Source organism: Alternaria incomplexa, assembly GCF_024043165.1.
Source record: "Alternaria incomplexa strain BMP 0042 chromosome Unknown scaffold_12, whole genome shotgun sequence".
Taxonomy (NCBI): Eukaryota; Fungi; Ascomycota; class Dothideomycetes; order Pleosporales; family Pleosporaceae; genus Alternaria; species Alternaria incomplexa.
Window position 1 is genome coordinate 597681 of NW_026249861.1, and position 22169 is coordinate 619849.

The 22169-nt window shown below is 53.2% G+C and overlaps 7 protein-coding genes across 7 annotated transcripts; 5 read left to right on the forward strand and 2 right to left on the reverse strand.

The window, feature by feature from the left end:
* Positions 1–110: 110 nt before the first annotated feature.
* J4E90_008085 (uncharacterized protein) lies at positions 111–2140 on the reverse strand (the record flags this gene model as incomplete). Its single annotated transcript, XM_051437615.1, has 6 exons — positions 111–203; positions 256–1057; positions 1108–1378; positions 1426–1898; positions 1959–2039; positions 2088–2140. 6 exons carry the CDS (start codon positions 2138–2140, stop codon positions 111–113), a joined length of 1773 nt encoding a protein of 590 aa, XP_051288426.1.
* A 403-nt stretch (positions 2141–2543) lies between these two features.
* J4E90_008086 (uncharacterized protein) lies at positions 2544–3960 on the forward strand (the record flags this gene model as incomplete). Its single annotated transcript, XM_051437616.1, has 2 exons — positions 2544–2660; positions 2716–3960. The coding sequence occupies 2 exons, from the start codon at positions 2544–2546 to the stop codon at positions 3958–3960; spliced, it is 1362 nt and encodes a 453-aa protein (XP_051288427.1).
* Positions 3961–4456: 496 nt separating this feature from the next.
* J4E90_008087 (uncharacterized protein) lies at positions 4457–5359 on the forward strand (the record flags this gene model as incomplete). The annotated part of the gene is made up of 1 exon (XM_051437617.1): positions 4457–5359. One exon carries the CDS (start codon positions 4457–4459, stop codon positions 5357–5359), a length of 903 nt encoding a protein of 300 aa, XP_051288428.1.
* A 1532-nt stretch (positions 5360–6891) lies between these two features.
* J4E90_008088 (uncharacterized protein) lies at positions 6892–8037 on the forward strand (the record flags this gene model as incomplete). Its single annotated transcript, XM_051437618.1, has 1 exon — positions 6892–8037. One exon carries the CDS (start codon positions 6892–6894, stop codon positions 8035–8037), a length of 1146 nt encoding a protein of 381 aa, XP_051288429.1.
* Positions 8038–10731: 2694 nt separating this feature from the next.
* J4E90_008089 (uncharacterized protein) lies at positions 10732–11953 on the forward strand (the record flags this gene model as incomplete). Its single annotated transcript, XM_051437619.1, has 4 exons — positions 10732–10908; positions 10955–11083; positions 11132–11484; positions 11536–11953. 4 exons carry the CDS (start codon positions 10732–10734, stop codon positions 11951–11953), a joined length of 1077 nt encoding a protein of 358 aa, XP_051288430.1.
* A 4179-nt stretch (positions 11954–16132) lies between these two features.
* On the forward strand, positions 16133–17851 carry J4E90_008090 (uncharacterized protein; the record flags this gene model as incomplete). The annotated part of the gene is made up of 1 exon (XM_051437620.1): positions 16133–17851. One exon carries the CDS (start codon positions 16133–16135, stop codon positions 17849–17851), a length of 1719 nt encoding a protein of 572 aa, XP_051288431.1.
* Positions 17852–18687: 836 nt separating this feature from the next.
* J4E90_008091 (uncharacterized protein) lies at positions 18688–20694 on the reverse strand (the record flags this gene model as incomplete). The annotated part of the gene is made up of 2 exons (XM_051437621.1): positions 18688–19956; positions 20005–20694. The coding sequence occupies 2 exons, from the start codon at positions 20692–20694 to the stop codon at positions 18688–18690; spliced, it is 1959 nt and encodes a 652-aa protein (XP_051288432.1).
* Positions 20695–22169: the final 1475 nt, after the last annotated feature.

Here is a 22169-nt window from a genome sequence, read left to right on the forward strand (position 1 = left end):
GATGATCATATAATTGCAAACATGTCTACATTTCATTCACTTTCGTCGGTAAACTCTGCTATCTTCGCGCCAAGAGGGTCGATCGTAATGGCTAGGACACTACATCCTACTCAAACGACCGGCTTCTCCTCTGGTATCAGGCCCACCATCTCAAGCATCCAGGCCGTGGAGTTGATCAACCCGTAGAAGAGCATTGGTATCACCTGCGAAGATGTCAGTACACAAACTACGAAAATGCGCTTGGTTGTTGCTTACCCCGAAGAACAAGTTGCCGAGAATGCCTCTGCGAAGAATAGTTTCTGCCAACTCAGTCTTCGTGATACTAGGAGCAACATCACTCTTGAAAGGCCCGACAAGCCTGTAAAACGTAACGAAGCTTGCTCCAAAGCAGTAGACCAGGAGCACCTTCAACCCGTGCGCCATGTAAAGTTCGCGCAACCTGGGAGCGCCACCAAAGTCCTTCGCTAGAGTGCTCATGTACGCGCTGTGATCAACACCGTACTTGATGCGCGATGTCTCTTTGGCCAGGAGATGGTAGTGTGGGGGATCGGTAGGCATGGCCATTTGATTGGTGATGAGCGCTGTCCACCACATGGCCTGTTGTTCAGCGATGGGAGGGATGGCGCCAACACCAGGTCGTACAAAGCCGATGAAGGATATGCTAGGATCTACTGGCGATACGATGTTGCGAATGGTGGCATCGGCTGCTGTGGGGTATGATGGGTCGAGGAAGTAGAAGGACTGCTTGTAGCCGGTGCAGTAGACTACGCAGTTGGGTCGTACTTCCGTGTCCTTCATGCGTCTCCAGTCTTTACGATCGGGGCGCTTCTCGAATATCACTCTTCCGGTCTCGTCTATGCGCTCCGGGAATGTGCATGTGTCTACCCATTTCTTTGACTGCGCGTCTTCGGGTGGGTCTACGTAGCCGTTGCCGAGGAAGGCGAGAGGGTGGCTCTCTTTGTAGGGCCGGTTTAGATATGGCATCGCTTTGCTGCTCTTGTTCAGAAACACAAAAGCTCTGCCTAGTCTGTCGTGTGGTAGTGCGCCGACGTGTTGACTGTATTGGGTTAGCGTGTGCCCATTCGCTATGATGAGATGGAAGCTCACTTCATGCCCGCCTGTGTGCCAGTCAAGAACCACAACACACGCTTGATAACAAAGTCCGATACAAACCATCGGAATCGACTCGCAGCTATCGCGCGATGCACGTAGGCTGTCTCGAAGAGGTTGGTGATGAGACCGTCGATAGGCAGACCTCCTTTGAACTGCTTGCCGAAGACCTTGAAACGTGAGAGAGCCTTTGGGAAAGAAAGGAAGCCCGTTCTGAAGCACATGGTGACTGAATTCGCATCACCCTTCATGGCTTCGTAAGCGATATCTACGCACGTTAGCAGATGCGCATTCTTCTATCCTCGTACAGCATACCCATGGCAGTCTCTCCACAGCCCATGATGAGCACATCTTTGCCTGTTAGCTGTGCTCGCTTCTTGTACTGTGAAGAGTGGAAAGCTTCTCCTTTTACATTCTCGATGCCAGGGATATTGGGAATGTTGGGCTCGACGTGCAGTCCAGTACAGATAGCGACGTGTGAACAATCGAATGTGCGCTCCTCTCCGTCGCTGTTCTTATCGACGTATCTGACACGGTGCTTCCACTTCCGATCGATCGACTTCGATATAGGCTCGATTTTGTTGACTCTGCAGCCCATCTTCATGAGCGGCTGTAGGTCAAACTTGTCCACGTAGTCCTGCAAGTAGTCGACATATTGTGGAAGCGAAATGTGGTCTGGTGCTGACACGGGGAAGCGGTGGTCGGAGAAGGTGGTCAGTTGCTTTGAAGATACCAACTCGGCGTTCTCATAAGCACGGTAGTGGAATGTGCCTCCGATATTGTCTTCGCTGGAGGGTGTTAGGTTATGTGATGGTAAACCCGCTCGGGGCTGAGTGGAGTATGCCTACGCCTCGAACAAAACAGCCTCTATCGGCCGATCAGGTGTCGATGCCTCAAGCAGTGTCTTAAGAGTCGTCAGTCCACCAGGACTTCCACCGTGTTAGCATGTGATGAGTTTTGTTGAGAGAGTGGCGTACCCAGCCCCAATGACGGCGACTCGCATCGCAGGAAGCTTGTCGGTGCCTGCCATTTCCACGATCAATCAAGAAACGATATCTACAACGTCTACAGGAAAGTGATGTTCTAGAGTCTAGAGTTACATCTCGTGTGGCCACTGCTGGATGTCGCATGCAAGGGACGCGTCGGCGATATTCCCTCAACCAATCAAAACGTTCAATCTAAAGGATGACATCAAGACAGGACGCGCGACTCCCGACGGGCACATGTTCTTCCATGCACTTTGCTCCATTTGAGCCTAGCCCCGGGGACGATGCCGTGCCAATTGATGTTTGCTATCAAATTGGGTAGAGACGGACGATGCCTGTTCTGAGACTGCTGCGGGCCTGCAGCCGAGGACATGCGACGATTTGCACGTCATGCCCTAAATATCAACACCATAGCTCCACACCGCTGACGTCCACGACTACCTCAGCATGGAGCAGCCACGCGAGAAGGTCGCAATAATAGGCTCTGGCCTGGCTGGATTGGTTAGCGCGAACCTGTTGTTCCACGATGTGCGCCAGCGATATGCCGTCAGGGTCTTCGAGTCGGTAGGCCGCCTAACACCCACTCTATCCGCGACTGTACTCACAAAAGTAATTCTAGGGCAAAACGCTCTCCCTAGACGCCGCCTCCATCTCCATCCCCGATGCAGCCACCGACGCCTCCACCCGCGTGGACCTGCCCATGCGCGCGTTTGCGGGCGGCTACTACAACAACCTCAAGGCCCTGTACGACTACCTGCGCATCGATTACAACTCCCAGCCCTTCCTCTTCGAATTCGCGAAATGCCGCGATGCGAGCCCCGAGGCCTTAGCGACTGGCCGTCGCGATACGTCGTATTTCACACATGCGTCGAATCTCCACCAGATAGCGCCCCGACCGAGTAGAGTCAGCAGGTCCTCGTACCTGATGCAATGGCTATATTTGACGCTTGCCTACTCGTGGTTCGCGCTCTGCTGCTTCTTCTTCGAACCTAGACGAGGCGAGACTATGCAGCAGTACCTGGACCGCACATATTGCCCGACCTACTTCGTTACCTACTACCTACTCCCTCTCTTATCGAGCGTATCCACCTGTCCACACGAGTCGCTACTCGCCTTTCCCGCCAGCGATATCATCGAGTACAAGCGGAGGAGCCACGGCGCACCGCACTATACTGTATCAGATGGCGTGGGTGGGGTACAAGACCGCCTGGTCAAGGGTATCGACGTTACTCTCGAGGCTACCGTCACGGCCGTAGAACCCTCTGAAAAGGGCGTTCGGATAACCTGGTCTCAGGGCGGGTCAGACGGCCACAAAACGGAATTGTTTGACAAAGTCATCCTTGCAGTCGCCCCAGACGTCGTCGGCCGTGTCTTCAGACCCCTCCAACACCACATGCAGCGCATACCGACTGCAGTCGTAGAAAGTGTAGTTCACACGGATTGGGCGGTCTTACACGGTAGCGACGCCAGGCACGTCCATAAGAAAGGCGCGCAGCTCATCCACCTCAATACGGCAACCTCCGGTACGCACACAACCGAATCGCATCATGTCCAACCATGTGGCGTCGTAGTAACCACTTGCCCATGCACTCCTCTCGATGAGAAATGCGTTGCTCAGCGGAGCCGGTTCACGCGCGTTCTTCGCAGCCCGGAGAGCCAGCGCATCGTTAATGCCATCTTTGATAAGCGCTCGAACTTCGACACAGATGACAAGTCAGTGCCACAGTGGAGGAATGGCGAGGACAATGTGTGGCTCGTGGGCGGCTGGTGCTGGGACGGTATGGTCCTCTTGGAAGGCTGCGTTGTCTCGGCCATGCGAGTGGCTGATGCGTTCGACGTTGCGGTGCCCTGGAGGCATCAGTAGTTCATGAAGACAAGCGTATTCGGACTCGGACTGTGACGCATGAAGCATCCTCTTGCCTCTAGTCCTTTCGTAGCCTTGCAGGCAATCCAATAGAGTAGATACCCGGGCAAGACAACATGCCCATAGCATCCTAGGACTCAGGAAGTGATGTAGGCGATTCAAAGTGTTTGAACGAAAGTGAAAGTATTCGGGATTGAGGGTTCTAGGATGCGACTTCCTGTTGTGTGTATCATATGGCGTCTCGTCATACATTTTCGCCGGAAACGGCTAGCGTCGTTGCCTCGTTGAAGCTTCCCGCGAAATCTCCCAAGCACCCGGCCCTGCGTCGCACCAATCACTACCACACGCCAAACAAATGTCCGCTACCCAGATACTCGGCGCAGGGCTGGCGGCCCTACTGTTTTGGCTGATGATGAGAGCGCGGGGGGCTCAAGAAGACAAGGCTTCAGTTTACGGGTTGCAGCATGGGCGGCTACATCTGCAGCTTCCCACAGCCATGTGGATGAACATGGGGTATTGGAAGAACGCCACCACTTCAACGACATTAAGCGAAGCCTGTCGAGACATGCTGAACGTAATCCTTGCTGAGGCCGGCCTTTCAAGCGACAAAGGCCCAGCAGCACGGAGAAGAGCCTTGGTGGATCTGGGCTTCGGATGCGGGGACCAAACCATCTATCTCATGAGCAAGGAACCTATTCGAGCGTGCGACAAAGACTGGTGGGATGAAAGAGATCGGTGCGCCACATTCCATGATTACATTGGCATCACGAAAGATGCAGTGCAGGCTCGATACGCCTCGGAGCGACTTGCCGAGCTCAAGAAGAATACGACGAAGGCGGTATCTCCTGAGATGGAAGATGGTGGAAACCCCACGATATCTCTCTTCTGTGCCGACGCGTCGAAACCCAAGTCCTGGAACCAACAGATGCAAACAAAGTTGCAGCTTGCGAAGGACGATACAGAAGAGCGTTGGGTGTTGGCACTAGACACAGCATATCACTTCGCCCCCTCACGCTGGCCCATCATTGAGTACGCTCACTCAGAGCTAGAAGCAAACTGGATGGCCTTTGATCTATGTCTCTCTCCTACCGCTACATGGGCCCAGAGGATGACGCTTCGCCTTCTCACTGCCCTCATGGGTGCGCCCTGGGCGAACTTCACCACACCACAAGGGTACCGCGAGAGGCTGGAGCAGATAGGATACAACCCTGAAGCCATCACCACCACTGACATCTCAGAACATGTGTTCGCGCCACTGGCAGCATTCCTGAAAGAGCAGGACGACAGGCTCAAGATGTTAGGATTAGGCTTAGGTCGCTTTGGTGTCGCGAAAGCCATGTTCGGCTGGTGGGGGCGGACCGGAGTTGTGCGTGGCGTAGTAGTGGTCGCGAAGAAATGAGTTGTATGTCGGTTATACGACATCTAACCTCGCCTGGACCCTTTACCGGTGTGGTGGGAGGCCTGAAGTCAGCCCTGTAAGGCTGAGGTGGAAATAAGACACCAGCACTTGCCGCGAAAAGTGTACGCGTTGGGCGACCCTCTGCGAGTTTGCGCCATGATGTCTCATTGACTAATCTTTGGGCTGGCCTTTGAATAGGTTCACAAGGGTTTGGCACTGCGTTTGGTATACAAGCATGCCTCCCTCTGGAGCCCCTGTGCGACGATGGTGGAGGATCGCATTCCCTCGTGCCGACATCCGCTCTTAGCCCCCAACTTCAATACAAACTGCACGCCAAGACAAGAGCCAAGACGGCGCAGTCGAGTTACGCGCTGTCAGACGATAACATCCGCATGCTTTATTAAATCTACGCTACATCCCTTACAGCGGGAATCTTGACTCCCCATCTTCCCTAACGGCGGATCGATCACACCAAACATGGAGCAACGGGAGTCGCATGAGATGCACAGCGTCAGAGAGGAGACCAGACAAGCAAACGCGGGTGCACCCAAGGTCCCGGAAACTACTCACGAGCCCATGTACACGTCCAGGCTGTCGAGAGCGTCTTCCATGACCGTTCGCGAGCCCATCGTCAGGACCCTGCACACTTCGTTCTGGCCGCTGATGGTCTTCATCTTTTATGCGACACTCGCCCTATTCACCTGGATCGTTTTTTGTCTCGCGAGAAACCGGCCGATCGGAAGCAAGCAAGACTATACGAACGCGCAAAAGTATCCAATCACCATAGACGAGTTGCTTGCTACCTTGTCTAAACACGAGAAGGCCCTCAGGGCGGCGCAGATCCTACAAGTGGTAGTCGCTCTACTCACCATTCCCATCACTTCCGCGATATGTTCCATGGCTCTAGCTGCATACGTGCAGGCCGCAAGCCTAAGAACGAAGTTGAACCTCCGTCAGGCTATGGCGCTAGCGGACCAAGGCTGGATCAGCCCACGTACATGGACTAGGTGGTCTAAAGTTGGAAGTCTTCCATTGTACTCCGCCTTTGCATTGACCTTAGTGGGTGAGTCATGCCCAGATCTTGGCAGGAAGCCGGCGTTGACTCGAATACAGGTGCTGTCTTCCCGATTCTGCAGACAACGTTTATCCAGGTTACTCCGACACGAATACCAACTCGCAGCACACAGTCCGGTCTGATTAGGGTCGCTGATATACCTGCTCTAATCAGCAGCACCAACAATGACATAAATACAGCAGTTGTTCGACTCCGTAGCATTCTAGAATCGCGCGCGGAAAGAGAACATGAGCCTTACCTCTGGATCGATGAACAGAAGGATGGACTGGATAATGACATGTGTTACGATACATTCAGTGCGGCCACCAATTGTAACCGCTTCTCGAGAAGTCTTTATCAACTTGATGAGATGAGCTTAGATGCCTGGTTCTCACCCGTTCCCTTGGGCTTCAGCACCGGTGTCTATGTTGACCCTCAGTACGCACCGCGCCTCAATACCACAATTGAATACAGGAACATGACAGACGCTGAGTGGCCAACCGAATGCGTTCGCGACAGAGAAGATGCATTTTTCGCACAATACCGTGGAGGAGAGACGGGATACCGGGAGTTCGATATAATAGCTTGCATACCCGCCAATATCTCTGGCACGCCTTGGCAAGCTACGTACAACCGGCAGGACATTACCGAGGATCTTTTCCTCGCAATTTCGGTGCCTTCAATGTTACGCACTCCTGTTATGTGGAAAATCACCGCCCGTTCGACGTTAGGCTACTTCGAACTTCCTAATACCAAGAACGGCAATCGCGCCGGGCCGTTACTCGATAAGCTATCCTTGGACAGCGCTAGAGGCTCTTCAACCAGCGGATCCAGTCGAGATGAGAAACGAGCAACCAACGAAACATACGCAGGAAATGTGAGACAACCCATTGGAAATCACATCGGTCCGCTGACTGCTATTGGACTGGCACTATTCGGCGAAGGCTCTTTCATCGAGAGAAGAGTTTCAAATCCATCCGCCTTCCTTGTAGATCGGCCTGAGGTCGATGATGAAGTATGGTTCAGAAACTTCGGCAACAACTGCCTCGGGAATATGCCTCTCAACTTTGCCATAGGGGGCCCGTGCCTCCGCGACTACGACTACCAGTCCGAAGTCGACGTCCTTGGCCGCGTGAGACAACTAGCCGCATTCTTTGATTCGGAACGTTCTGCAAGTAGGGCGTTCACTGTGGCCGCTTTCCTCGCCAACAAGGAGTGGCTGAACCCGAGCCAATTCCACAGATGGGGAGGATTCGACCAATCGCGGAATGTATATGTCGATACGGGCGTTCCAACCAAGAAGACATATATCGCGCTTTGGGGGGTCATCACCGGGTCCGTTTTCCTCGGCCTCCACCTTCTCGGGTTACTAGTGCTTGCCCTGTACGCCTTTTGGATGAGGCCATTCACGCCTTGGTTGGGTGCAGAATTCGTTGTCAAGGCTGGTACGGCACATGCCGATATTCTGAGCGCTGCCGAAGGGGACAAGCAGTGGAAGCAGACTGTTGCTGCGTGCCCAGGGTTCGTCGGGGACGAGAAACCCACGGATGATGTGGGTCGTATCGCATTTGGCGCTACTGCTGCCTTGAGCAGAACACGGGGCAAGAAGTTTGAGGAGCTATAGTGTGTGTGTGCGTGTAATTCTAATAGATCGGGTTCATTGTTGATGCGGAAGTTTTGCCCGCACCTCGTCCATGGAAGAAAACGAACAGAAATCCCGCAGCCCACAATGGTATCGAATCGAAAGTCCGCGAAACCTCAGCGCAGTAGAGGCTTCTAGGCTTCCCTGGTATGTGATGAATGCGGCTTTGTTCCATAGGCCCGTCAATGTACTTGAGTCACAGCTGTCTGAAAATCTAAGGTTCGGCATGGCGCTCCGGCGAACAATGCGCGATCATGCGCTCCTGATAGTACGGAACCACCACTCCTGAGGTCTCCAAGGTCAGCAAACCCACTCATTACCCACGGCCAGTGTGGGTCACAGATAGCTTTCCAACTCAATAATTAACTCAGTACCAACGTGCTGTGTGAGTCACAGAGACGCTTCCAACTCAATAAATAGTGCTCTGTCCCTCTCTTCTCTCCATTATCCTTTCTTCATCAAACATCACTTCCAAAGTCCAAATCCGAAGAAAGTTTTACCATACCATCCCAACCATCTTCAAACACTATTACCAACACTGCCACCACACCTACCAACACAACCTCACCACACTACAACAAACATGTCTTCAACCACACCTGTCTACGCCTGCAAGGCCGACTTCATCGCTGCGGGTATGTCTCCTTACCTCCTGCCCGCCAGCGAACAAGACACGTGCAGCATCTGCACCAAAGACTTGGCCTGCGAGAACCCCTCGGCCACCAAGCTCACCGCCGCCGACAAAGAAGTCCTTGAATTGGCTTTACAATACCCAGCCGACACAATTGTCTTCAAGTCAAGTTGGCTCAAATCCACAAAGCCTCTTCACAGCCACCACACCAATGAAGAGCAACTAGTGTCAAAGCTAAACGCCTGCGGTCACGTGTTTGGCACCAACTGCATCATGACTTGGTTTGAGAGGTGCAACACTTGTCCTATGTGTAGGAAAGTACTGTTCCCAACATGGGTACAGGAAGAGATGGAGAGGGAGAGGGTGGAGAGGGAGGAGGAGGCGAGCAGGAGGTTTTGGGGGTGGGTAGAACCTGCTTGGTGAGTACTAGCATTTCACTGCACCGATGCAGAAGAAAGCGACGACCCCCTGGGGTGGTTTTGGCGTTTGGGTTTTTTGGGTGTTGGGGTCGTGAAGGGTGACGCGCACCGTTATGAAGTTTGCCTGGGCTGGGTCAGAAGTCTTTGAATACCTCCTGGGGTGGTTTTGGCGTTGGCGTCTATCGGTTTTCACGGTTGCGAATGCCTCCGCGCATGGTCGTACCGTATAGTTTCTGTAGTTCCGAATGCATTGTCTCTCATTCAAATTACGTTCTCCCCGGTCCCCAATCACATGTGACAGCACCAGATAAGCCCACCCCACGTGATACCACCTCCCTCCCTCCTATTGCCCTGCATATGACACGCAGAGGACCGCATTACTGCCCGAACCTTAGCCCGATGACTTCATCCAATATACAACCTGCGACGTCACCTCTAGGATTTTAGGCCGAAAGAGCTGCAGGATCGTATGATCGGAGCGAGATATACCCCAGATGCGGGTTTATCTCTTAGCTAATTCTAGAATACATCTTTGCGGTAACTCTCCCGTTGCACGCGTGTGCATTTGCGGTGTCATGTCGGAGATTTATTTCGGAGGACCGATCGGGCCGCTGTGGAAAGGAAAAAGAGAGGGCGGCGTCCTTTAATATGTGTAGTGTTGAGCATGACGGCAGGACTGTTGAGAAAGAAGGTTAGAGTATATAGCAGGCATGGATGCTGTCTCAACGTGCGCCGCCGATTTCGAGAAGCAAAGTTACAATCTTGTTAGACTTGTTGGTAGGTGGAGTTTGTGTTCTAGGTCACGATAGAAGGGCGCCACCTCGCTTGTGCCGGAACCATGACCTGGCAGACCACGCGACGAAGAACGGCCGACGCGGCGGGCTTGTTTCAGTTCGCGGTGATGAGCATGGGGGCTGCGTGATCGATAGGGGAAGCCAACCGTCGCCTCGGGGGTGTTCAGCTTCGGCAACCCCGCACGTCGTGATGCAGACATATGCGCGGATCGCCCATAGCGTTGAGTTACTTTTCTTTTGCTAACCGATCGCCTCGAGGGAAGTGAAACTATCATCACGAAACCTACCAGAATACGGCAAAGGATTGCCAGCTTGCTATATTGCTTTTTGTCTGCAATAGCTCATGCTAGCCGCATCAGTGCCCCGGAAGCGCAAGCCCCCATGAACGGAGGGCCTGCTGGTGTGGTAGCTTTCATTGGGTCACAGGTATATGGCTGGCAGGGATGCATGCAGGTTAGCCGTGTTCCGCGTCGGACCGTCAGATGTGCGACAAATCAGCGGCGCACAGCATGAGCCCCGCCGCGCTCCCTGACTAGGTCTTGCTTCCCGAAAGGCCAACACTACACTTGTCGCATGGGCCGCACGGCTGAGGCACCCTGGGTGACGCGAGATAGGCGTTGAAGACGGCGGACTCAACGAGCATAGTGCATGACAGCTCTGTGCTCTGGACCAGGCAATTGGGAGGATCGCCTCTTTCGCTTTATCTACGTTCACTCGCTCCGCTCGGGGCTTTTTAATCCTGGTTCCAGTTACGCCCCTCTCTTTCGACGACTTTGGTTTTGATGTGCGCTCGATATGCGGTGAAGTGAAGAAGAGCTGGATAGTATTGATCATGGCGGGGAAGCAATCGGATCGTTTCGACATTGTCAATGGCAAGCAGCTTGCGTTGTTGATTGCGCCTACACTATGCCTTGCGGTGGCTGCGGCGGCGGTGGCGGCGAGATGGTACACGAGGAGTGTCAGACGGGTCAACACGATCAACGAAGATGCGCTGATGCTGGCTGCTCTGGTAAGACGATGGAATCCTGACGGCGGTACCATGCTAACAAGCGTAGGCTATGAGCTTTGTCGTAGTTACGCTAGTTTACGTGCTGGTGTTCCTCGGCGGAGAAGGGCTTACGAGCTATGAGATTCAGGCGGACCCGACGAAGAACTTTGACGTTGTGGAGCGTTTCTGGCTGCGGGTATGTTTAGCTAATGGCTTCTCGAGAGTTGGCTAACAGGTTTTCAAGATACAATTCGCACTGGATATCTGTTGGGCCACATCGGTTGCAACGGTGCAGGTGGCGTTTGCGAAATCCTATCTCCGCCTGTACGAGAAGAGAGTCTTTGCTCGCATCGCTTGCTATGTGTCTATGGCGCTCATCGCGATCTGGTACATCTGGTCGTTGGCGGGTTGGATCAGCATGTGCCATCCACCGGGAGAGTGCAAGCTGCAGAGCAAGAAGTCGTGCATCATCATCGGATCGCTGCACGTCTTCTTCAATAGTGTCATCCTCTTCGCCCCAATACCTGCCATAGCAGCAGCAGATCTCTCAGGCAAGAAGAAGGCGTGGGTAATGGTTTTATTCCTCCTTGGATGCTTGTAAGTGAAGTTAAGCGCTCGCTCCAAATAGCTCTTGCTAACACCACGCAGTTGTACAATTCTAGCAGTCCTCCGCATCGACTGCGCGATAGACGTCTTCGGTAACGTCAATGATGATCCGATCGGTGCGTCGTGGTGGCGTATTTGCTTTTCCCCAATCGAGGTCGCTGTCGGTATTGTCTGCTGTTGCGTTCCCAACGTCCGTTCGCTTCCTTCGTGGCGCCGAACTCCTCCGCTCCCGACTGAGGATGGCGGTATCGGTCTTCGCCGGATGAAGTTCCGGACACAGAGCAACGGCTCGTCGACATCGAATCTCAACGCACCTCCTTCGCAATGGATGCCAGGCATCAAACCGCAGGCGGCTGCCTTCGTCACGCTGAGCAATGAATCGGCTCCTTCGGAGAGACTGGGCTCATTGGGGCTGAACGAAATCAAAGTTACGAAAGAATATAACCTTGATCGGTTATGAGTGCGTTGTTGGGGCGCAGAGTCGAGATGGCTAGCCACAGCGATGCATGTTGGGGGTAGCGACGTTGATGCACGAAGCAGGCGCGTAGCACGGCGGCTTCTCGGAAAACTTGAGGTGCTACATTGCACGATTTGGGACGACAGTGTCACTTCGGAAATGCGCGCACTTGTCGTCGACGTCCATGTGGCACAGTCGTGCCGCTGCGGGAGGACGCGCATCTGACGTCACAGTCACATTCCCGGAACGTGATCCATGGATCTTTCGCCCAGACGCCTAAGCCACCAACACCATCCTCCTACGAACGCCCAAGCCATCATGGCCCCCAAACCCAATCTTCGCCTCGGCACGCTGCCTCCGCTATATCAAGTTGGACTCGCGACGTGGTACTTGCCAAAAAAATTTCATGAAGAGCCGCCCGGAGGCATGCACCTACAGCGAAGACCCGATGATCCGGCTACTGCAAGTTCGTTCAAACTTGGAGCATTGGTCTGCTCATTCGAATGTCTTGGTCAGGCAAAATTTGAACATGTCTGGAGACTACATCAAGATGAATACATGCAAGGTAGCTGACCTGACGGCGATGTAGGCTCCAGGTGTTCAATTTTTCCTAGGGTGACGAAGCCCGAAACAATGGCCAGATGAACTCAACTCACACTCATCGTCGGCTATTTTTCAAGCAGTTAGCTTCCGGCGGAAGGGGCATTACAAAGAGAAGCGTTGTGGGGACAGGTGGATGAAGAGGCTTTCCGCCAGAAGAGCAGTGGTTACGGCAGGACCGGTGAGGACAACAGAGGGGCTTGACAAGGCTTAAGAGAGCTTGAAGGGCAAGGCAAGAATTAGATGATTAGTCGCAAGACAGGAGAACTGGTGAGCATCAATCACCATGTCTAGTACAAGCGCAGAAGATATGCGCGCATGCATAATGTAATGAGCATAGATGACCGACTTGCTTTGCGATACACTGCGGGATCTGATGATGTTCCCGCGTTCCACCCAACATACACATACTGTTAGTGCATGTGGCAAGCCATTCCACTCACACAACAGGTGAGGTGGCACATGGGAATGGGCGCATATGGGCGCACTTTGTTTTTAAATCGCATTAACTGCGCAACACGATGTTGGTATTATTTGAGGTGTGTCTTCTCGAAAGTCAGAATGAGGCCATTTGCGCAACTTTGCTTGGCGTTCTTCCCTACTGAACAACAAGCTAATGCAAAGAGAACAGGCTAAGGCATTGCTGTCACTGTAGTTCACTCCACATTGCTACCTGTCTTCGGTGCTGATAGGCTTGACGATCGACGGAGACTCGATGTCTCTCTTCCGAATCTTGCCGCTGTCACGACGCGCTCACCTTATACAAAGAAAACACCGAACAGGCCTAGGGCCTACATTAGACCAACGATGAGCAAATATGGAGGCGTAGCGTCCATGTAAGCTCCAGGGTGTTCTATTTTTTCCTTGAATGGGGTGGCGCTGAGCACCTGAGACAACCACAACTGAGCTGACATCGCGCTAGCGCACGTTCTCTGTCGAATCAATCACTGAGTCACATAACAATCCCATTGCACGGATCCTATGTCGTTCGGTGAACTGGCAGTCGGACTTGGTCGCTCCTCAATTATTATCCCGCTCACCATGCTCCGCAATCCCTATCTGATCTTTCTCAGTGCCACGTTATTTGATCTCATCTTAGCCATCGCGCTCGTATCTCTCTTTGCGACTGCATACCCCGATCGCTTCCGCAGCATACTATGGAAAGAAGGCGGCACCAAAGGCTGGAATTCCGATCCTATCCAACGTGTATACGACTATGCGAACTATCGGAAATCACCACCCATACCATTGATATGGGATGAAAGGTATCCTCCCACGTCCTCAATACAGCAGCCATTTGGAGGTCTAACACTTCAACCAGCTGTACGTTATGCAACCTATGCATTGCCATCATAACCCTGTTCATGTGGCTCGTCCGCTTCTCAATCATGTCGTTCAGCAAGCAAACTCTCGACTTCCACTCTACGCTCACGGTCAACGCGTTGTACGATATCATACTGGCGGGGCTGTGGATGTATAGTACCTCAATCCAAAACTCGGGCGACCTTTCGGATCCAGAGCATATCAGTCTCCGGCCTTGGTATCTCGAACGCGGGTGTGCAGAGGCATGGAAGGAAAACCTGTACGGCTGCGAGCTCATGCGATGGTCATATGGACTGTCAATGTTTGCTGCGTAAGTCGATCTTGCGATTCCTCATGGCAGGTGAGACTTGGATTGGAACAGCCTCGCTGACAATGTTCCTTTCGCAGGTTCTGGTTCTTCCTTCGCTTTTCGTCGACCTGCTTATACCGTGCGTACCTGCTCGGGAGAAAGCACGAGCTAGATGATATGGTGTGCGCTTACGACAACCTCCTGTAGCATGGAACGATCTAGCCACATTTTTAGTGCTGATGGCCGCCATCAGGGCACCAAAGCTATTGAAATCGGGAAGTGTGAATGAATGATATACTAGTGATGCCGGAACGACTCCGGTGAATGCCGATCATTCGCTATGAAAACTTATGCTCTCTGCACTCCGAAATGAGTTCGAACAAGTGCGCTTTTCGCATCGCTCCCGCTGTCATCAACGGCACGCAGATTACCTGCGCGCGATCTGACTCGGTCTTACCCCAAGTGTACGTGCAAGCCGAATTGACCAATCCTGCCGTGGTGTGACCATCTAGGTAGGACCTTGCGAGTCTAAACGTTGTGTACCGCAGTTCACGCATGCAAATGTCGCCCAGGACCATTATTACTCGAAATGGGCAACTGCCAAGTCATCTACAAGCGGACACCTCGCCCTAGCCTGGCAACTGAAGGACACCAGACGTTCCGTGGTCTGGGTGATTTGCGGGCTCATGTCGGAGCGGTCCGTCCGAAGTGGGGCCAGCCCAATCCAACCTCAACGCCAGCCCTTTCTTTCCTTCCTCTTCACCATCGCGTCGCATGCGTGAATAACTGGCGTCTTTGTTTGATTCTGCACACGCATCGAACGCTGATATGTCTAGATCATCACTCATGCTACTACAACGTGCATATTAACGTCCCAACACAAACGCCCACCATGAAGGACGAGATAACACAACAGAGCTTTTGGTAGAAGATCCAAGATCCTTGTACTCGGATATCTCTCGTTGTTTGTTTCCATGTATGGGAAATGCTTTCTCATCTTCTCAATGGCATTGCACCATTTTCCTCTGTTGTCCCCAGGCTCCTGGAGGTCCGTACATATGGCATGTAAGCAACTACGTTCACATCACTAGAAAGAGCAGATCTGGTATTACTTGCGGATATATCGGGCAGTCAAGAAACGCACGCGGAGTTTCTCGTGAATGTTTGTCGCATTCTGCGCTTTCGAGGCTTATTGCGTCACCGACAAGCCATACTGATGGACAAACTCTTGGCGGTGAATGCCTCAAAAGTCGGTGTCACCCCGAATACTCGTACAGACCCAATAGATCAAATCAAATCAGACCCAATAGATATTGCTGGTATTCGGCGTCACAGTCTCATTCAGGAGCCAGAATGCTCAGTCGGAAGATCTGTGGTTTGCGTTAGACGTAGTGAAAGGCCTTCAGCGCAAACGCGTCATGGCTAATACCCGCCACGCGCTCCACCCTTTTCTGCTCACGTATACCGCATAGCCTGTGCGATTTTTGATAGCGCTAACAGTTACTCGCACTTGCGTTTCTGTATTCCCCGCCTGCGCTCAAACTTTCCTCTTTTCAAACGTCCACAACCCCCGCTGCGTCCAGCAACAAGTCTCGTCAATCTCTCATAAGTCCACCTTCACCAGTGATACTGCTCGACACCGCCTGCACTAGCACTCTGCGACATCTTCGAGCTTCAGCGACAATACCAGCGTCTGCTATTGTGCAGCGCTACGACTGAGCGCCAAGGCGTAAACACTCCAATTCACTTCGAAGTCACAGCTCCGCATTATACTATATAATCGCACGGTACTGATCTCCATCTTTTATAAACTATCCTTTCCACCTCGATTGCAGAATTTCCGACTCACGACACCAAACAGTCTACCTTTACCTCAGCAATACCAAACCGTCACCTTTACCTCAACGATACCAAACGATCCACCTTTACCCGACGATACCAAGCAGACCACCTTTACCCCAACATACACCATGAGCGACCGCGCCAGCCAAGCGAAAGATCGCCAGAACTATGCGCGGAGAATAGTTGATCTCGTGATTGAGTGTCGCAACAAGGTCCCCAGCGACTGTCCCGAGCCGACGCTCATCCTGTCAGACGCGGCTCTCCGTGCGTACGTCAGGGGACTCGAGAAGTCAACATGGGACCATAGGACGGATATAACAAGTTATCACCAACTTTGTTCAGATCTCATTGAGAGGCTCGAGATAATTCGTGCCGATCTTCCAGGCGAGTGGCGAGAGTTCTCAGAGCTACTAAGGGACGCTACAAAGTACCCGGAAGGCGTTACACCCAACACCACTCCCGCTCGTCCGCTGGCACCTCAGACGAACCTTGCCTTGGAGGATGTCACTGTCGAACCTGTCCAGAACGATAACGACACCCCCAAGGTTGTCGTTTCGCCGCCCGATGATGCTTCCCCGTGCCAGCTTCCTGGTATAGCTACGAGCTTTCCAGCAGTGTCAACACTCGCTCCCGATAATTCAGAAGGTCCAGTGACAGCAAACCCCTTCGTCGGCCCCGATGGTGGGTCCATCTTTGGCAAGATTGATACGGAGGCGAAGCCCGCAGACAAACTTTTCTCGTCGATTGCAGCCAAAGTGCCAGGAAGGAAGATGGCACCCCTGAAGAGAGCCTCGCTCTCCAAGAAGTCTAATGAAAAGTTGGCGCCTGGCCCTCTTGTTGCAAGCCCAATGGTCGATACCGTGTTAGCGGAGAAGACAATATCGCGGGCCCCAGCAACTAAACTCGTCTTCGACTTTGGTGCTTCTTCAACTTCGTTTGCAGCTCCGTCAACACCGCAGCCTAGTTTATCGACAGAGCCCAAGGAGAAGAGATCACGACACATCTCACCTCCTTCACCATCATTACCTCCGAGTTCCATCAGCAAAGACGATTCCCCTCCCAAGGTCGTTTCGTCACTGGCGGTCTCTCTAGACTCCGTCCCATCGAAGTCCACCTCCACTCAGACTGGCCTGGCGCCTTCTCCCGACAAGGGTCAGCTGGAGATGATCTTGAGCATTCTGGAAGAGGAGAGAGCTGCGCGTATCAAGGCTGATACGAAAGTCGAGGAGTTGATGGGGGCCATGAGCCGCCTACAAGCCCAGGTTGATCGACTGGTGGAGGAGGCTGAAGCAAGCCGGGCGGAGACATCAGCTTTAAGCAAGTTAACCGCCATGCCTGAAGAGCCCGTGAAGCCTACAACGCAGGTTTCGACCTCTGGTTCCCGCAACAAGAACGACCCTGAGGGCGACAAGGTCGTGGCGCCAAAGCGCAAGTTCACGAACAAGATCGTGAGGGACCTCAGGAAGGAGTTTCCTCCTGAGACATCCCATGTCGTCTTCAAGCAGCTGAAGCACGGCTCTCTACGCCTCTCTGGGCTTCAGAAAGCCCAGCCTGCCAACCTCCACGCGCAAGTCGAGAAGGTGCTGTGCGCCTTCAAGGTGCCAGCATCTCAGCGAAAAAAGCACGCGTCAATGGTGATCGATTTGGCTAATTTCGGAAATGGTCTTGCTCGCAACGACAAGCAATACCTTCCTGTCGATACCAAGGTTAGGGACGCGGCCATCGGATTTGCGGATGAAAAGCTGGCCAACCACCTCTTCAACGACAAGAAGTGGTTGTGCTTCCGCTGCGTTTCTGAGCAGCATAGGTGCATGCAGGGGTACATGGGTGGACGTGTGGTCTTGTAGATAGCGGTCGTGGAGTTTACACGGGCGGCGTGAGGCATACATAGGCACTAAATGTAAGACCTGCAGAATACAATCAATACGCTCACATTGACATCAACCATTGCAATGTGATGTCTCTTCCACAGTGCCATCACACGACATCACCAAGCCATTCAAAATCTAACGTATGAAGCACAGTAGTAACACGAAACATCACTGAGCCAGTCAAAAGCCACCGTATGAAACAAAGTTGACAAACACATTGAAGTAACTCTATATGGTATCTGCCCTGTCCATCACATTCTTCCTTCCCTATCCTAGATATTTCATTCCAAACCCCATCATTACATCAATCGCGTCGCAACCAAATGGCAACATGAAAAAAGAGGTGCGGGGGTATTAGGTGCATGTGCATGCAAGCAAGCAAAGATAGTTGAACAACTTCTCAACAAGAGACACTAAACCACGTTGTGCGCACGAAACGACGACAACAACAAGCAAAAATGGTTGGGGAAAAAAGGCAATTCGCTGCATATATGGGTATATCCTCATCCCATCCCGCTGAAAACACTGATGTATACGTAAGGAGAAAGGAAACGGTAAAGGAAAAACAAGTGGCAAGAGCTGATGAAGCTGCTTGTGTGGGTACTATCTCCGTTGAGGTGTCGTGTAGCTCGCTTCGTCGAGGGGTGCAGGGCAGAGCCAGGACCCAGGGACGAACAGCGAGGTTCGGAGTCACCTGTTGCGGTGCTTTATTTGTTTGTTTCTAAGGAGAGTGTGCGTGGTCGGGCCAGCCGAGGGTGCAAAAGGTGGTATTATGTGCGTGTATGCGCGGTGGAGAGAGTGCTGAATCAGAGTTATCCCCAGTTGGAATCGTCGCCCCAGGTTCCGCCCATATCGCGGTGCGAGACGATGCTGTGCTGGGAGATGTTGCTTGGGCGCCGTCTCATGATGAGGCGGGAGAAGCGGTTTTGGTGCTCGTCTTTGGGTGGTGGGGGTGGTGGCTGTTCGAGTTGAACGCCGCGGTGGCTCGAGTTGTTCGAAATATTAATTAGTCTGGGGACATAGCGACGAGAGGTTGGCGTGCTGGGCGCCTGTTGCTGTTGTTGTTGTTGGTGCTGCTGCTGTTGCTGCTGCAAGAAGTTTGGTGGGAGGCTTTGGCGGGGGTAGTGCGCAAAGTTGGAGTACTGCGATGTGGGTACAGAGACCATCTCCTTGGGTTGCTGGTAGTCCATGTATGGCGCTGGTTGTTGGTAGCTGAGCAGGTCGGGAGTCGAAGCGAAGCCGGCGTTTGGCCAGCTTTGCTGCTGTGGCTGAAAGCTTTGCGCCATCGGTTGCGAAAAGTCCGTTGGCATCGACGTCATGGTGGTATCGAAAGCACCGAAGCCACCCATGGCGGTTGCCGCGCTCATGCTGTGGTGCATGTCCTGGCTGACCGGCCATTGTGATTGTTGTATATCTTGATGATGCATCTGTGGGGGCTCTACAGAGTCAATGTCCATCATCATATGCTCAGACGGCAGACCGTGCGAGCTGTGGAGCCTGTTATCGGACGGTAGGCCGTGGGAGCTATGCAACCTGTTGTCCGTCATGAAGTCATTCGACTCCAACTTGAACTCCACGATTTCGCCTTGGCTGTTGTCGAGGGACTCCGGAGCTTCGGGCGTGAGTTCAGTCGTGGGTTCGACGACGTCCTTCACCTCGATTTCGGCCAAGTCGTAGGTGTCCTGCACCAATTTCTCAATGTCGAAAACGCGTGTATCCCATTTGGTCTCGAGCTTATACCGTAAGCGGTTGCACTTCTTAGACTCCCACGCCAGCGACGGCCAGTTTGATTCGTCGCCATGGCGATCGAGCATCATTTGGTTCCATGCGCTGGCGAGTTCGGGTTGCTTCAGCAGACCGAGGATGACGTTGGTGAAGTTCCACTTGGATCCGCCCTTCTCTTCAAAGTGAAGAGCGATGTGTTCGCATCTTTCTTCCCAGGTGGTTAGAAGAGAAGCGCAGAAACCACAACCCCAGGCGTCCTTGTCGTGCATGACGATCTCGTACTTCTTGACGCATGGCGATGCTTTCCTGCTCGTGGGTTGACCGCTTTCCCTCGGTTGCTTGCAGTGTTCACAGCCCTGTAAATTGTTAGCCTTGAATCTAGATGAAGGGTAATGCTGACGTACGTGTAGCTTGGTGTGATGCTCACGGAAGCGCTTGCCAGCATGGAAGATCTGCTCGCAGTCGGGACATCTCCAGGTAAGTCGCTGCTCGTGGAACTCCTCCTCGTGCGACTTCCAGTATGGCTTCGACTTGAGAGCCTTGTCGCAAAATGTGCAGGCAAAGTTCTTGGGCGCGGGCGTCGATGTGGTGGAGATTGTGGAGAGACGAGATGATGCGGTCGACAGGCGCGAGGATGCGGCACTGTAGTGTGTAAAGGACGAGTCGGTAGACGCGATGGACGAGCGCGGGTCCGAGAGCATGCTGGGTACTCTGCTGGATGGTACACTCAGGTATGATGACGCGCGGCTTCCGACGGTCGACATGGACGATCGGTCGGCGCCCGACCGACGCATACCATCTGGATACGCGTGAGCATACAACGCGCCGCCAGGGCTGAACGTTGACTGACCTCCATTGCGCGCAACGGAAAGTAGCTGGAGGATCTGCTGGTCATCAAGATGCTTCAGCGCATTGACATGGTCAAAGAGCTGAGGTGCCAACTGGTTCTGGCCAGAGTGACGGGGGGAAGAAGTGACACTCTCGGTCACGCTGCTCAAGGGCGTGGAGCTTTGTAGACTGCGCCGCGCGCGCTTGAACGAGTTGCTCTGCTGAGGGGTGCTGAATTGGTAGAGTTGAGCGTCGTCGGCCTCCATGTTATCTCGATGTATGCGCAATCGCCAGTATCATGCCGGAGATTGGTGGTTCACGGTCCGTCTTGGGCGGGCAGAGCTGTGGTTACTATGTAGGGAGGGCGAGTGCGCGCGAAATGGAAGCGTTCGAGAAGCTTTTGACGGTATACGGATGGGTATAAGCTCAGTTCTTAGGCCGCCAGGAAGACATTGATCGTCCAATTTCCGGGCGGAGACGGACGGCTCTTGTTTAGAAGAGCAACATCCGTGGTCTGTTTCACGGGTTTCAAGAGGGCACTAAGAGGCTGCCTTGGCATGCAGGCACCCAGGCATGCATGCCTCCACACCAGTCTGGTACTAGAGCAAATGACTATTGCACGGAGAGTTTCCGGCGCTGCAGCAACTCCCTCTAGTGATCAATATTGTCCATGGTGATCTCTCCTTTCGCGATCTCAAATTCTGAACGCGTCGAGCCTCACGATGCTCTAAGGGAGATCGCCGCGCCGGCGCTGCAGGGACCCCCAGCGCTACTAACCTAGGGCCGCATTCTCAGGGGTAATTCAGCAGACCACATGAAACGTGCATCTGCTCGCCATCTGAAAGCTGTCGTACCGCTCCACCTCACTGTCGAACGCGTAAAAGGTATCTGGAGCCGTCGCTTGCATCAGACGTGACATAATCCCAACTCCTCACCCCCACCATCTACGATCCATCGCGCTGTAAGAGAAGTTCGCACTCGGCCATTGGCCCGAAATTCGTCGCAGTATGCGTTCCTGCAAAAGTGCCGTTCTGGTGGCAGTGCTCAAAGAAGTAGGGTGGCCCTGTAAGACACATCGAACAACCAACACTAAAAAGCCAGCCTGAGGCGTTTCGCAGTCAGTTCCGTGAGCAACAACAGGTACCATCGCGATGGCCGCATCGGTAGTTCTGTTGCTACAGCACATCGCGTTCGTTTCGGCGGAAAGCCACCAATGGCGCGTTACGCGTGGTAGCGTGTTAGGCGCTTGTTGCTCACGTCTGTCGTCATCTTTCAGACGCATGTGGACGCGAGATAAGGCAAGGAGTTCTGCAGATCCCGCATAACGTCGAATGATCGCTCCAGCCATGCTCGCGAGCAGTCAAAGTGAAAGTGGCCCTTGCAAGATCTGCTTGGCTGGCAACGGTCTTTCTCTGGGGTACGCGTTACCGACGAAGGAACGGGTGCTATTTTTGGCGGAGCACCATGGTCCGATCGCAACAGGTAAGACGCCTGTAAAACGTCGACCTTCCCTCCTGCTATGACCACCGCCTTGCATAAGTCGAAACGCGCCCGCTGTAGAGAGGACTGGCCACCAGTATGATCATCGTGAAGATGAGCTGACCAAGCGGGTGTTCTGCGGCGCAGCTGCCTGTGCGTGCCCAAGGTATCCATCGAGGCTGTGTGCCAGAGTTCATGCAAAACAACTCCTACACCCCGTGAACTTACACCTGCATCAAATTCGAAATCCAGGAGGCTAAGA